This window comes from Bos indicus x Bos taurus, chromosome 11, assembly GCF_003369695.1.
Source record: "Bos indicus x Bos taurus breed Angus x Brahman F1 hybrid chromosome 11, Bos_hybrid_MaternalHap_v2.0, whole genome shotgun sequence".
Classification (NCBI taxonomy): Eukaryota; Metazoa; Chordata; class Mammalia; order Artiodactyla; family Bovidae; genus Bos; species Bos indicus x Bos taurus.
The window spans coordinates 37,696,185-37,712,995 of NC_040086.1; the positions used below are offsets into that span (position 1 = coordinate 37,696,185).

The following is a 16,811-nucleotide window of genomic DNA, read 5'->3' on the forward strand; positions in this document are numbered from 1 at the left end:
TGAGATTAATCTCATTTACATCTTAAGCAAGAAACTCACCACTTGGCCCACATGTCATGTAGTGGGGTTATAGAATTAGGAGCTTTGTTGTTCCCTAGACCTGCTTTTTGAATTTCTGTTTTCTTGTACTTTGTCCACATCTGCAGGAGAAAAGCATTTCATGTTATTTAATGAAAAGCTAAACATACAATTCATGAAGATAAGAAACTAAAGAGCTCTCATTGTGAAGGGCAAGGAGAAAGAATCTAATTCTGGAAATGTTATTAATCTGATAGACATCTCTACTTAAAGACTGATTTACATGTTTTAAAAGCTATAAATAATAATGCCCTCTTGGTGTCTGATAGGTTTATGATGTTTATTTACTAAATGGTCACATATAGTTTTAAAGTAAAAAATAATCTTGCATGCAGCAGCAGAAACATCAACAATGAAATATTTGTATTGTTTAATAAGAAAACCAGGCCTTGAGGCTTACTTTGTAGAAAAATATATCTACTTACACTGTTAGAGTTATAACTACTCTGGTCAAAGGGGACCCAAAGCCTAACATGAATTTACAATGCCACAAATAATAAGGGTATCATTTCTAGAAACCTAAGCCAGGAGTATGAAAGCTACTCAATTTCATCTAAAATTAGGGTACTAATACAGGCATACCTCGGAGATAATGGCAGGTTTGGTTCCAGACTACTATAATAAAGTGAATTTTGCAATAAAGCGAGTCACATGAATTTTTAGTTTCCCAATGCATGTAAATAACAATGTACATATCTTAAGTACAAAATACTTTATTGCTAAAAAGAGCTATCCATTATCTGAGCCTTTAGCAAAATCATAATTTTTTTTGCAATAGTAACATCAAAGATCACCGATCACCATAACAAATTTAACAATAATGAGAAAGTTAGAAATATTCTGAGAACTCCCAAAATGTGACAGAGACATGAAGTGAGCAAATACTGTTGGAATACTGGCACTGATAGGCTTGTCTGACAGAACTGCCACAAACCTTCAGTTTGTTGGGAAAAAACCCCACAATATTTGTGAAGTGTAAGAAAGCACAATAAAACGAGGTATGCCTGTAATCCTCTGTGAAGTTGGAGAATATGGAGCTGTCTCGAAAAAAGTACAGTTATTCAACCGAGTCAGAGCTGCTTCACTTTGATTGGAAAATAATTTTTTTTTTTTAATTGGGGCATCTTGTAAGATTTCATTTATAGAAGGTATTATGTTGATTTTTTTAAGAGTTTGGGAAACACTAGCTCTATACAATTTCTAAGGCTCTTATCACTGCTAAAAATGTGATTTCAAGTGCTATCAAGAAACACTGGTAAAATAGTGTTTTAAGGGAATTTTATGACCTTACACCTGGTGACAGTTTCTGGAGGAAATATCACCTATACTCTCTGACAGTCCTCAAGACACATGGACATGGTATGTATCCCTGTCTTACATGCACAACGTATATGTTCTTTTGGAAAACATGCTGTATATGTTACTACAGTCATCTGGGTTAGAAATGCTTCTTTCCTATAAGTCTAACATTGTAAAATAATCAGTGTTTACCATATAGTAGCATATAATTTCTCAATGTATTTTAATAAATAATCTTTTTAAAAAGTCTTATTATCAGGTTATGAAGAAAGAAAAGGGACACCAAAAATATTTTAAATGTTAGGACTAATTGTGAAATAAGCGATAAATGGATTGATGTTTTCATGTAGATAAAATATATTAAAGTGGTACTAAAAATAAGAAAATTTCTGATTGTTTATTTGATGATCTGCACTGGAAGCTTTTTTTTTTTTTTTTTTTAAGTAAAAGGCGAAAGATTTATTCGATCTGAAGTGAAACCAACGCATTGGAAGCATTTTTAGTAAGAGCTGGCTGTGAGAAAAGAAGTATGGTCAAAGATATAAACAGAAGGGGCCTAGGCCTGAAATGATCTTGTGTAAGTACAAGAGAATAGGGCAATTTACAAAGGATACAAATTTCCTTCTTTTCGTTTCCTTTTTTCTTTAAAAAATGTTTGCCCGTGCTGTGTGGCTTGCAGGGTCTTAATTCTGTGACCAGGGATTGAACACAGGTCCTCAGCAGTGAAACTGCAGAGTCCTAACCACTGGACTGCCAGCAAATTCCCGGGTCACACATTTCATTAAGCAAAGATTCTTTAGAAACTTTCTCTGGCCCAATGAATAACAATAATAATTTACTATAACAACACATGTAAAATAATAATTTTCTCCTTGTTTATTAAGTTACATTTCAAATCATTTTTTCTAGATGCCAGGCTGCATTACTGTCAGTGATATTTAGGCTGAATCAAGAGAGCAAAAACATTTCAGAGATAGAGCTAAGGTATACTTCTCCAGAAGTGAGTGAGTCAGGGTTATGGGTTTCTTGGGGCTTTCTTTTTTGTTGTTTTATTCTGGAAGTTAGAAACTCAATTTTGGCTGATTCTGTTTTAAAATGCTATGACCACAGGAAGATAATTTTAAAGTTTATGACATGAATCAGAGTTAGCAAATATTTTCTCTATCTTTTATGATTATTTTTTAGCTAAGAGGGTGCAATTATTCTTAGTTTTAAAATTTTTTCTACTAGAAACATGTCTGTTTGTTTATATGGTTATAAACACTAATTTTACATTTTATTTTAGCACAATGTACTCATTTTAGAAAATTCTGTTTTTAGGACATATGTAACTTAGCAATAAATTATAGAATTATTTAAGTAACAATCTTCACTACTCAGTAAACTTGCTACCCTTTTAAAAGAGAAGTAAAAATGCAAATTTCCCACACACTGAGTATGATTTGCTTTATTTCTCTTTGATTCTACAGTAAAAAAAAAACCCTGAAAAAACTACTGTGTTAACTGATTCCAAGTAAAAAAAGTCATCCTGAAAGAAAGATAGTACTTGAACTCTTTTGTTTATCAAATGAAGAAAAGTGCAGGGAAGAAATAGACTATAAATGCTCCTTGTCACTGTATAAGTCACATTTAAATTCAATGTTTTTTTTTTTTTCAAATTACACTAAATTTATGAGTACTAACAACATTTTAAATCTGAACAATTTTATAAATATGGGCAGTAGTTAATATTTTTTATGTAAAGTGTTGACTTATTAACTATTTCTTTGAAAATAAAACAGCAGGGCAGAAGGCAAAATTAAATGGGAAAAGAAAATGACATCTTTTCAACATATTTTCCTTACTAATACTGTACATGTACAATATGAATTGCACGTTTTGGGGAAAAAAAGGAAAGGACAAGAGAGAGGGAGAGAGGGAAAGGGGAGCAAAAGGGACAATGAGCATTCTTTTTTGGAATCAACAAATGTGACTTGGAAATGCCTTCTTAGTAATTATAGCATGCAACCATTTTAACATGCTTCCAGGTATCAAAGTAACAATCTCTTATTGGGGACAAGAAATGTGAAAGAGGAGCATGTATTGTTAAGGTTCTTGAAGTCATGCAGAAAATGTACAATGTAATTAATAGTTCATGCAGGCTTTGCTGTGGTTACATAATCGTATTTATATACATGCCACAATGTACACTTGAACACTATGCCACAACTTAAAAATATAAACCTAGTCAAATGATTCTTTTCAATAGCAGCTCTTCAAATCAGATTAGAGAAGCATAGTGTGTATCAAATGACACCAGTATTACATTGTGCAGGTTTGATCATACACAACCATATTCATACCAAACCGTTTGATTATCCTCAGAAACCAACAATGCAGCTTCTGTGTCATCAGGATAGAGGCATGCAGGAGTGATAAGATTACTATTGTCTACAGAGGATTGTGGATTAATGCTACCGTGGCTCTGATGATCAGAAAACTGCTCATTATCTTTCTGAGCGGTTTTTTCCAAAGAAGCAGAAGCCTGGTCAGTTACTCTGGTGACTGGTCTGGGAGGTAACCCACTTATGTTACTAACTAATTCTGTATTCAGGGATAAAAATGGCTGAGCTGGATGAGCCACAGTAAAGGATTCTAGGCTATCTGTAGCTGATCTTCCAAATGCATCATTAGACATATTAATCATGGCAAAAGTTTGATTTAGAAGATGTGACCTTTCAGTTCTTGAGTTTCTGGCCTGGGTATGTGGAGACTGGAGCTTGTCTGTAGCTAAGTAATTTTGTGCTTGAGAACCTAGAGCAGATGTCGGACTGTGAAGTGTATGAGAGGACCACTGGTGTAAACAGTACTCACTAGATGTCGCAGTGATGCTGCTATCAGCAGTAGCTGGTGGTGAATCAACTGACATAGGGAGTCTACTGTCCTTGGTCAAAAAGTCATGGATGCTTGTCCTTCGAGTAGTTCCTTCGGCAGTAGAGATAACACTGCTTGCACGAGGTAAAGTGGCATAGGGATTACTATCTTTTGATTGTCGTGACAGAGAAGTTTCTTTTATTAATTTTATCTTTCCTTGAGCGCCTCGTGTAGGCTTTCCTGAAGAACTCATGAAACAGGCATCTTCAGCCTTTTGAGGACCAGATCTCACAAACTGTTCAGGCTTAGTTGTCCGTCTATCATGGAAGTCTCCTGGAGTTTTTCCACTTACTGACCTGGCCAGACCACAGCTAACTGGTTTGTTTTTTCCCAAAAAGTCAGAAGAGACAGACAAACTTTTCATTACTTCATCTAAAAGATTCTCTTGACTTGAGGGCTTTAGCTGTTAAAAAAAAAAAAAAAAAAAAAAAAAATCAAAGCAGATTAGTGAATACAACCATACTTTTGCTTTCCTGATATGGTAGACTATAAAAAATTGCTAATGTCTCTAAACACTCCTTAACTTTAAAAAAAAAAAAGGCTCTAAAGTTCAACCATAGAAATTTAACTTATAGTGTCATCTAAATTAAGGTCACCATAGATAAAACCAACCTGCATTGAGGTAAGCTTGTTGCTTTCTTCCAAAAACTGTTGTAGAGTAACAACTTCACTTCCAGGGGAACCAGTTTTGGTCTTATGATGTGCCCGACTCTCTTGAGTTCTGTGCTGGAGCGCTGGGCTTGATCTGGTCTGTCTTTTCAAGTACTGGACTGGACTGCTACCGCTGCTGGACCACGCCTCGTGCTCATGAAGCAGGCTAAATTCCCCACTGCTGTGGCTTGGTGGCCTGCTCTGGATATTAACTGCACCTGCTTTAAGAGTAAACAGTGTGTTAAAAGTTCAATAATAGACACAGGATTAATACTATGTAAGTTCTGATAATTTATTGACTGGATTCTTATGAATAGCCAAAATGACTTTCCAAGCTTTATTCAGAAATACGTTAATCTTTCATCAGTCTAAAAACTGTCTACCACAGCACGCTTCCTTATTTGTCACGATGACAAATACTGTAAGCTCCACAAGGGCAAACACTTGCTTTCACCACCAGACCCAGAACCTGAACATATACATCAGGCACTCAATACATTTGATGAGTAAATGAATCAATAAACAAGGCAGTAATACATTTTTAAAATTTCATGTTAAAAAACTGTAAAACACCTTATAATTGTTAAAAAAAATTTTGTTGTTGTTTTAGTCAGGAAGTCACGTCTGACTCTTTTGTGACCCCATGGACTGTAGCCCACCAGGTTCCTCTCTCCATGGGGTTTCCAGGCAAGAATTCTGAAGTGGGCTGCCATTTCCTTCTCTAAGGGATCTTCTTGACCCTTAGATCTCCTGCATTGGCAGACAGATTCTTTACCACTGAGCCACCAGGGAAGCCCAAAATATGATTATATGAATTTTAAATTGAGAATGTTAAAACCAAACACTAATAATTCTAATTCTTTGACTTTCTATGAAGTCTATGTTCCTTATTTGAAGGCTTCTCTGTTCATTCTAAATGAATAACCTTAAAGAGTGTGATAACCTAGAGGGGTGGAAGGTGGAAGGGAGATTCAAGAGGGAGGGAATGAACGTATGTACTATCTATGGCCAATTCATGCTGATGTATGGCAGAAACCAACACAACACTGTAAAGCCATTATCCTCCAACTAACAATAAAAAGTAAAAAAATAATCTTAAGAAAATTTTTTTAAATTTAAATAGCAAGCATCTAAGGAAAGTCAAATGGAGACACGACATAATTAACTTAGAAAATTCCAGTAAAAATCAAGTATGTAGTATCTCATTCTTTATTTAATGTCTGAAAAATCTGATTCTCCCTGCTTTCCACTGTCAGTATGATAGCTTTAAACACTCAGTTGAGGCTGAACAATGATAAAGAATGCAAGTTACTAGTTCTGGAAAAAAGCTCCCCAAAGTTTATGCTATTCCTTAAAAGTGCTTATTCATTTTGATCAATCGCAAACTGTGTAGAAGCATCAAGATGGAAAACGCAACTTTCCACGGTTTCCTAATCACAGAGAATAAAGTGGGTCATGAAAGATTTTGGCTCAAACTATGTAACATTTTGTAGGAAAAAAATTTTCTTAAAATTTCAAATCAGAAAAGGCTTCTTCACACTTCAGGTAGTATTTTTCTAAAGGATATAAGAACATGATTATAAACATGAAAAAATAATCACTTGAAATCAGATTTTCAGATCATTGCAACAAGTATTAAAATTATAACTGAGACAAAATTATTCTATAATACAGAAAAGCAATAGAACAAATGCACTCATTATAATTTAACAATTCTGTAGAAAATAACTACTTTAACAAACTTTTATAATCTATTAAATAATTCCAGAATTTGAGTAGGCAGTATACCTTTAAGAAAAAAGGTATCAGTTGATACTTCCAGACATTCACATAAAATTTCAGCTTGGAATGCACATTAAAAAGGTATCTTGAACTAATTTTTTCTTTATATGAGATATATGCATCCATTTGGCACTTGTTACACTCACACAAACACAATTGTCTTCTCAAATTAAAAAAATATATTCCTCCTTATTTCGTGGATAAACAAAGCTAAAAGTATTTCTAAAACACTTTCTGTGAGTTCAGTGTACAAGTATCATGAGAAAATTAAGGCCAACCATTTTCATGACAAAGACAAAATGTAAGAAAGTAAGAACTTACAGATACTTTTGAAATAGAAAGATAACAAGAAAAAGATTTTACCTGTGAAGATGAAAAATGGAAACTAAAATAACTGCTCCTGTTTTTACATTTGTACACATTGAAATACATTTGTATTACAATGTGAAAAGCATAAAATATTCCAAGGAACTATGTTCCAAACACAGATGATTTGGATTTCATTTTACCCAGAAACTTAATCAATTTCCCACTTTTTCACAAATCTGGAAATGGATGGAGCATATTAGTAAATTTACCTACAGCATACCTTTGACTTCATGGAGTGAAGCATTATTATTGCTATTGCTAGTGGATGTTCTGCCACTATCAAGGCTGGCTGGTCTCGAAGCTAAATGAAAAAATCAGGAGACAGTGATAAAACTTGCAGCTGAAGACACTGAACTTTACATTCTGATTACAGAATGCTTTGAGGAAGCAATCATGCATACTTTCACAGACTGAGCATGCCCACAGAGAGTTGAGTCTTATAGACTAGCGAGCAAAGGCATTTTCAGATAGTTCAGTTAAACAATTGAGAACAGGACACTTCTGAGACAACAGCTGAGATTCAAACAAAAGAAGATAAAGTGAATAATACATTTGGAAATGGATTTCTAGACGGATAACAGGACTGTTGTAGTTGAACAAAATGACATGTCCCCAAAGGAAAAAAAAAAAAAGCTAGTGATTAGGTCACAAAAGATCAGACAAGGAACCCTGCACATTGCAGAGATGCCACGAACAGGAGGAATATAAGCATCTGCAGAGTTAGTGTCTTGTATTCCTATCCATACAAGGGAAACAACTGCACCGTTAACACGGCCCACCCTGCTTCCTAAAATCCTGCTCACATATGAAATTTCTTTAACGTATTTCTTTACATATAAATTCATTCCTTTTCCTTTTTTTTTTTTTGGTTAATAATTTAGTTTGGTAAGAGAAGACGTTCTAGTCAGAAACTAAAAACTGAAATGCTCAACACTGCAGAAAATGTGGTTTCTTAGAGTCTGTCCTTTACCAGAGTAAGTATTTTTAAAACGAAATATGAAATTATCTCTAATAACTTTATGCCAAAATGGCAACAAAATTACCTTTAAGCATTGTGTAGACATACTTTATATATGACCTTGACTAAAGTAGAGACAGACTATTTAGATGAAGTAATAACCTTATAAAAGGAAAAAGGGAGTATTAGGTTTGAAGAAATGGCAGAAGGAGCTATGAGATGCAGGTTAGAGAAAACATGCTTGCTGGCAATGCCACATTCATGAGGTCAATGCAAGAGTCTTAGCATTCTCATTCTGTATGTAATATGTACTTGCTAAATAAAGTTCATATCTTACCATGAACTCTTGATCCCGTACTAGAATCATCACTAATACCTTGTGGACTTACGTCTTCAAAGGATGTAGTATCTATGTAAAATAGTAGAATGGATATAAAATTTTTTTAACAAAAAAAATTGTAACATTTTATTTATGCAGAATATGGAAATTTTTAAATCATGTACAGTGCATCTTGATTTAACATATTTCATATACTCAATCAGAAACTGGAATAGGAGTAAGAAACACAGTAACTCTGATGTGAGTTGACTTGCTTAAGGAAAATACCAGAAGCACTGAAACAACCTCCCTGTGACCCTGCAAAGTGAAGCAAGAGCCTGGGTTGTTCTGTGTGGTTCCCTGATGTTGTAGTGTTTCTAGGTTTTTTGTTTGTTTGTTTTAAAGCTTCTATCACTCTCTCCTTTTCTTTCTTTTACTTGGTTTACATTTCCATTTCTTGTTAGTTCATTAGCTGTTTATTATGAAAGACCTAGGAAAGATGTAGTTATCTGTATGATGTTTTAAATTTTTGAAATGATTTGAAAATTCTCTCAGATTAAATCCAGACTGTTTTGATAATTATTTCAGGTTGCTGCTGTCAAAAAAAGTAAACATCGAAAGTCAAATAAAAATTCCTGTTGCCAACAGTTACACCACAGTGCAAATAGCAGACGGCCTATACCTTTATTATTAACCAACTGCTTGGATCTGAAGCCTGTAGAAGAGTTGACAGTTGAAAAGTTGATGGCTGTAGTAGAGAAGGCCATAGCTCCCAATTCTTTTCTCCTTTTACCCGTTGAAATATCATCAGGAACCTCCAAATTCTCAGTACTACCTGTCCACTGTCCTCCTGCTAGGACCATGGACTGCACCAGGTCATTCATGGCTGGGATGCAAATGAAAGCAAATGAATCAGCATGGTTAATGTACTTGCTCTTATTTCTATTTTGTATTGATTATTGTCTATGGATTAATGTAAGTGAAATAAAAAACTAACCACAAGGTCATTTGAATTATGACATGCATTTAGCTGTATGAAATGAGGAGGCCAAAGCTTGATAAACTTCAGTAAATAATTTTATCACCCTCCACCCCCTTTAGAGGTAGGAAAAGGAATTTTACTCAGTACAACTGCCTTTTGAGCAGTGATGTGCAATGTAATTAGAAGCCTTCAAAATGTGGTTTTGTGGTGACAAAAATGGAATGAATAAAGGTAAGATGGAGAGCAATTCTTTACAGCATCACTACTGAAAATGATAAAGAGTCCTTGGTCAGAGCAGGTTACTGAAGAAATTATTCATTTTATGAATCAAATAAGTATACCAGTCAATAAAAACCTGAAAGAGAGGATATCCAGTGACAGACATTTAATGCGATTAATTACCCATTCCACTTAAAAAAAGAAAAACCAGAGTATCAGTATATAAAGAATGACAAACATTTTCAAGGATTACAGGCCATTTTATTTATTTATTTAATCCTAGTTCATTAAGAAAATAAATACCTAATGCTAAAGGTTTTGTTATATTTTCTTTAAGCAAATTTCTTTGGGAAGAAATCTTTATGGCATATAAAATTAAAGTTTTTTTTCTGCCAACTTTTAGAAAGCACTGGAAATTTATAAGTATATTACATGTATGACTAAACATATGCATGTATATGTATAAATGAACATACATATAATGCAGATTCAGTGCCAGTTTTGAAAAAAAAAATTCTTCCAGCTCCATGGGTTACAGGAAGACTGCACTTTGCAAAATAAGAAAATTGGCACAGTCCAGAGAATGGTTAGTGAAAATTAGTAATGGAAGCCAGTGTAGTCATTTGAAAGAAGCTGAACTGTCATAAAGTCTTACACATGGAACGACGGTAGCAGGCCTTCATTTTGTCTTTATCCTTCGGTCTGTTCCTCAAAAAGGGCAGTCTTTTCAGTGCAACCACTTTAATGTCAGAGCATGAGAAAAAACAGAAACAGAAAAATGAAAGAAAAAAGGGAGAAGAACAGATGGGAGTTAAATGTTGAAATTAAGGACAGAAATGAATGTCTGAGTTTCAGCTATGTAAGCTACACTACAGCTATTATTCTCGTGCTGCTGAGTGATTATGAAATATGAAATATGTACTTTGATACTTTAAAATACTTGGGAAAGCACTGAAGACAATGGTGAAAAACATACACTTAGAAAACCTGGACTGACTAAAGTCCTATAAATACAGGAAATGATAAGAACTACTTACTGAAGGAACAATTTTTCTAGTTAAGTTGTAAAGACAGATAGACCTATATTACTAGGGCCACTCTTGGTGGACCAGGGAGCGTATGTGATGAAAATGTAGAAGGCTTTTCACGCCTCTGTTTTAACTCTGCTTTCTGTCATGCCAAGTGGCATGTGGGATCTTCATTCCCCAACCAAGGATCGCACCTGTGCTGCCTACAGTGGAAGCACATGGAGTCTGAACCACTGGACCACCAGGAAGTCCCCATTTTCTTTAACTTTTTAAATTATAAGGTTTTATTTTGGAAAAAAATAATTTAGGAAAATGTACATCCTGTATTTTAGCAAAATACCTCAACAAAAACTAAGGTGTTCCAGGATGTTTAAAATAACCTAAAGAAACTTTTAAAACTCTCATTATTTCTTTAAATGTTAACAAAGAAAATAGGAAACTACTTCTTGGTTTAAACTGAACTCTGATGCATTATTTAGAAGCACCACAGAAATATATATTCTTCTAAGACAAATCTTTCAAAAGATGGCTTGAGCAATTATATTAATTTCATTTTGCAAAAGATTGGCTGGAAGAAAAAACAAAAGTATTTTGATAGTAGCTTTTAAGCTCTGATAGCCTAAAAAATAAGGAGGCATCCTAAAAAGCAAGCAAAAATGATAGAAAATTATGTATTTATAACATTTTTAGATATTTTGAAGGGCTTTGGGAGTCAGTTTATTTAAAACAATCATAGCACGACACAGGGAAATTATCAATATATGAATGAAAATTAGGATTATAACTACAGTAGGAGTCATTAACATAAAAATTTAAATGTTCACTAGAGTAACATTCTTAAGCTATACTTTAATAAGATTTTAATGGAAAATATTATTATACCTCTTTGGAGCTGCAATTTAAGAGGCAGGGAAAAAACTCACATTAAGATTTAAAAGCATATTGCATACAGCCTTAATAACTAGGCTCTTTCTTACGGTTTGCTCTTATCTTATAAATAATAATAAGCTCTTTTGACAAACTGACAAGTATCACTCATTAAGGAGAATGCAGACATACAGCTTTTTAACTTACTTATTTGATTGCTATTAAGAATAGTCATGACTCATTTAAACTTTTTGTTTCTAGCTCGGAAAACACAGCTGTTTTCAATGATTAAAAAGAAATGAACTGAAAGCAATGTAAAAATGGACACTTAGCTAAAACAAAGCTGAATGGTTGCAACATGCACAAGTCTTGTTTAGATACTTTCTTTTTCTGTTTTCAACTGTTTTCCATAGACTGCTTTACTGACACTCTTCCAAATGGAAAGGATAAGAGGAGTTTTATATTTGCCAGTGGTGGAGAGTGATCATTCTTGTGGCAATTAGTTTGTAGACATACAATGTTCGCTTCCCAAACTATATTGAAATTATGGGAACATTAGAATGGTGGGGTTTTCTGCTTATTTTTAAAATTCTAAAACTGAATAACTGCTGGAAAGAAGAGTATTACTTCCTTCTGATTTTTACTCTGGATGTTTCCAGCATAGAGTATGAAGGAATGACAGACTGAGAATTTAAGATGACCTTAAAAAAGACTGTTGTACCTTTCTTATATATATTCTACTTGAATTATCTTCCTTTAATTAAAAAAATTATATATACCCATGACCATTTCTCATTAAATCAGATGCCAGATATTTTATATCCAAAGGTAGTAGATAAAATTGAATCATCTGGCACCTTTTTAGGGAAAACTTGATCTAAACCAGACTAATCTTATGAGAACAGATAGAACTAAACCACTTTCTTATAACACAAACATGTTTTATATCCAAAGGTAGTAGATAAAATTGAATCATCTGGCACCTTTTTAGGGAAAACTTGATCTAAACCAGACTAATTTTATGAGAACAGATAGAACTAAACCACTTTCTTATAACACAAACATGTTTGTATGTGTGCATGTATGAATATGGTACTCATGTACGTGTATGATTTTTTGTTGCTTACTTGTGGATTCTAGTTCTTAGGGTGCTATAGCTGTATTCTTAAATACAGCCTATAATGAATGTCTAATCTCTTACACTCTAAAACACTGTCTTTTCAGAGATAATTCCCCTGAGGACAAAACCATGTCTATACAGTTTTTTGAGTGTTTTGAGAGCTGCCCATACAGAGTCTATCCCTGGGAGAAGTAGTGGCTGCTTCTGCCTGCTATTTACTTCTAAAGAGTAATATTGAAATGTATATATTAATACATACAAATGTATACATATATATAGTATCTATCTTGTACATACGTCTTATGTATAAACATACACACATATATATGCTTTTAAATTTAGTGATTCTGGTGAGGGTATGAGTGGATTCAAAATATCCTGTTTATATATGTTATAAGAACATTGCTAGTAGTCAAATTCTCCTATATCTTCAAAGGGCCTACCACTGGATTCTTTTCTCTTAAAATATTCTTCTTTAGGCTTTTACTTTGCTCTTAATGTTTAGCTAAACACACTAGTAATGAAATCAAGAGAGTATTAATTGTGGAAGTCACATTATGATATTACACTTCAACATTTGTAATTAAAAAAATTAAATCACAAGTTTATACAAAAACTTGTATCTCCAAATCCATTTTAACTGAACCTTTACCAAGCAATCCCTCAATAACTTTTATAACCTTCAATTATTTCTAAATCATTGAAAAACATTCTCTTCCAATTCATAGCTATTTTTCTTTGCTTCCTCCCCCTCAATGTAACTTTTTTCCAATTTGATACCATCAAAGTATGATTAAAACCTCATTCTAAAAAGCATTACTCTATTTAGTTACAAATAATTATGAAAATGAAATCTTATGAATATTTCTCAGTTGCTCCTCATAATTGCCCTGTGAAGTAGGACACAAAAGTAAAAGCCCTGCCCACATTAACAGAACTAGCAAGTGGCAGGGGTATTCTGGCTCTCATTTCACTGTTCTTTCTATACGATTTTACCTTCCTGGTCAAATGATGGTATCTCTTTGCATTTCTCTAAATACACAATAAAGAAAATAACGTGGCTATGCAGTACTGCAGTATGCAATGAATTTTAAAATCATATGAAGTTAAAAAGAAATGCATTCATCAGACATTATCCCAAAGGACTGTGGAAGCTATTTAAAAGAAATCTTTAGTAAGGAGTCTAAATCAATTCTAGAGATCACAAATGTTTAAAGAGTTTAAGCACTCACTGCTGCTTTTCTTGGTCCCCAAAGTTTGGCCATCTTCTAAAGAGTTTGAACCTACTGAAGAACTATCTTGACTATCTTGATGGGGGAGTTGAAGAAATCCTTCACTGGAGTCTGAGCGGGTTGGTGTTAAAGTTAGTGATTTCTGTCGTTCCCGATTAACGTCTTTCTTAGACTTTATCAATTTTCTCATTTTTAGAGTAATCCAGTTGCCTCTCCTAATAAAGTAATTTTTAAAAGTCTTATCAGTTTAAAATTCAGCATATAAATCCCTCTCAAAATCAGAATCTTTTTTTCCCTCAAAATGAAAAAAAAAAAACAAAAAACCCCAACTGGATAATAGTACCTTCTAGGAGGAGATGGGTCATAAAATTTGTATTGATCCATAATTTTCTCTTCTAATTTCTCCTTTTGTCGTCTTAATTCATTTAACTTATCACTATAAAAATAAAGTTACATTTAGGACATCATATTTTGTACAGTTATGAATATTATTTGGATTCTATAATCTAACTTCTCCCCAAAACACAAAGAAATACAGATACCATAGTTGACAACTAAGAATTTAATAGGGAGTAACAACAGAACTGTTTTCAAGTTTTTCATTGTCTTTTAATTTACAACTTACTTAAATAAAAGGATATAGGACTTAGAATCTCAATTTTCAACAGGATTTATTTGTCTGAAGGAAATCATCTATATTACAATATTATCATGACAAAAGAATTCTCTCAACATCTTTCTAAAGTTATTAAACAACATTATATGCATAAATACACTAGCTTCACCACAATTTACTAATAATCAAGCTCTGTCGATTGTTTCACATCTCTCTTGTACTTGATCTTAACTACCACTGCTTGTGAATTATTTTTCACTAGATTATTTCAACAACCTTAAAACTTATTCCTTGTCTCTAATTCTTAAAACCTCCAATCTATACTCTAATGTCATCAGTGATTTAAACAAACAGCACAAATCTGATCATATTACTGCCCTGCTCAAATTTTTCAGCAAGTTCTCTGTACAGCAAAGAAAAACCTTTGTAAAGTGGCTCCTGAGTGTTTAGCCACTTCTCTGCTACACCTCCTTCCACAATTTTGCTCCAGTATGAGCAATTAACTTTTAGACCATATATCATAATCATAATACAGTTTCATTACACCTCTTTTGTCTCTGCATTTGCTGCTCTCTTGGCCTGTTATGCCTCCTCAGGCAAAATCCTACTGAATCTTTAAGTCTCAGCTCAATCATCTTTACAAAGTCCAGCTTCTCTTGCAAGCTAAGGTACTTCTGCCCCTCTATTTGCTGTATTTCTATGGCTTCCTATAACATACCTTCATTATAGAAATTATTTTTACTTCTTGTTTTATATTAATAGATCATTAAGAGCTGGATCTATATGTTTTCATTTTAGTATTTCTGGTTATTAGCATACTGCCCAGAACATAACCATTAAAATATACTGAAATAATAATGTTGAAAATTAGGAAAAATTAACATTGCATTCTCTCTGCCACCTGAGTAATATTTCAGAGTGAAAAATTATTTGGTACCTACATGTACTGTCTTTGTTCAACATGGAAAAGATCCTTGCTTTCCATATTCTGCTCCAATAGTGTTCTGTTCTGTAGCATTAATGTCTGAATTTGATCTAGTAGATGTCGATTTTCTTCTTCTAAATTTCCTTTAAGTTGGCTTAGCAACTGTTTCAAACACAAACATTTATTTTTTAAAATACCAACATTTACATTTGACACAAATCCCCCAAAGCATCTGAAAAATATAAAGTACTTCACAAAGTTTTAAGTCTTCTGCCAGTGAACAATCAGATGGTTGTCCTTTGATTAGAATTAGTGATTATTTTAGTAATAATGACATCTAAACTACTGGGTTATGTGCTAGACATTTATGTTTTCTTAATTCTCAGAAACACTGGGTTTAACATATAGTAAGCTATCTACTTCCAAAACCATTGCTGTCTTTACAACCGTTTTGACTTAAGAGTTCAAAGCTAGATACATATCTCTGGCCTTCTGTTTAAATAGCTATAAAATGCTAAACAAATTAGTAATTCTCTAAATCTTAACTACTCCACCCATCTATAAACTGAAGATAACAACTCTCATCCCCCAAGACTGTTGCAAGGATTAAATAATATATGTGAAGTAGCTGGTGTCATGCCTATGACACACAGTAGGTACTTTACCACATTCTTCCTCTAACCATTGTTGTCAAGAAACCTCAAAAGTTTGTGTATAATTTTTATGGCTTGAACCAAGGGAGTCAGGTAATATTGTAAATGGGTGGTCATATTACTGATTATTACTGGCAGTTAGGCTGCCAGCATGATTGAGCTGCTTCTCTGTAGTTAGCAGAAACTAGAAATATGTCTCAGGCCAGAGGTTCCAGCAGAAGTCAGAAAGCCCAAAGCAATGATTGTCAAAATTTAATATCACTTGTAGAATATATTTTTATAATAAAGATTTCTGAGTTCTAGCATTAGAATTCAGCAAGTTTGGATTTTTTTTTAGAGCTCTGTATTTTTTTTTAAAAAGCCAACAACAACCCCTTCTCAAAACAAACAAAAAAAAAAGACAAAAACCTGAAAACTTTCAGAAGGTAGAAATAAGCAAATAGTATAATACTATGAATATGCATAAATAGCCATCTAGATCTAACAACTGTCAATACTGTGCCGTTTTATTTATCTATATGTTGTTAAATTGAAACGTAACACATGTGGTAGATTCACTGCAAAATTGAATGCAGTTTTCCTCCCTGTACCCTCTTGTGCTGTGACTTCTTACTTTTCCTATCAAGAAGCGAAATCTATTAATACTTCGTCTCTTCTTGACCTGGGAATCCCTTTTGCTAAGGGAAGGAGGCAGAAGCGATGGTGTGATAGTTCCAAGCCCACGCCTCAAGAGGCTTATGTGTTTCCACTCAGGCTCCTGGAATCCTCTAGAAGGATGAGAGACCACACATGGCACAGAA

General features: G+C 33.6%; 1 protein-coding gene across 7 annotated transcripts in view; it reads right to left on the reverse strand.

The window, feature by feature from the left end:
• The window catches only part of CCDC88A (coiled-coil domain containing 88A), a 116,578-nt gene that overhangs the window by 1,668 nt on the left and 98,099 nt on the right, over positions 1-16,811 (reverse strand). The window contains exons 23-32 of one of the 7 annotated variants that reach the window (XM_027555326.1): positions 15,375-15,520; positions 14,161-14,253; positions 13,818-14,032; positions 10,226-10,309; positions 9,052-9,255; positions 8,388-8,459; positions 7,313-7,393; positions 4,903-5,159; positions 4,231-4,693; positions 40-140 (exon numbers count right to left, since the gene is read on the reverse strand). In XM_027555326.1, the coding sequence (XP_027411127.1) occupies positions 76-140; positions 4,231-4,693; positions 4,903-5,159; positions 7,313-7,393; positions 8,388-8,459; positions 9,052-9,255; positions 10,226-10,309; positions 13,818-14,032; positions 14,161-14,253; positions 15,375-15,520 (1,680 nt within the window). In that variant the 3' untranslated portion in view covers positions 40-75. Of the gene's footprint in view, positions 1-39; positions 141-2,230; positions 4,694-4,902; positions 5,163-7,312; positions 7,394-8,387; positions 8,460-9,051; positions 9,256-10,225; positions 10,310-13,817; positions 14,033-14,160; positions 14,254-15,374; positions 15,521-16,811 lie in introns of those variants that run through there. The other 6 variants (XM_027555325.1, XM_027555327.1, XM_027555321.1 and 3 more) reach the window with 6 other exon arrangements.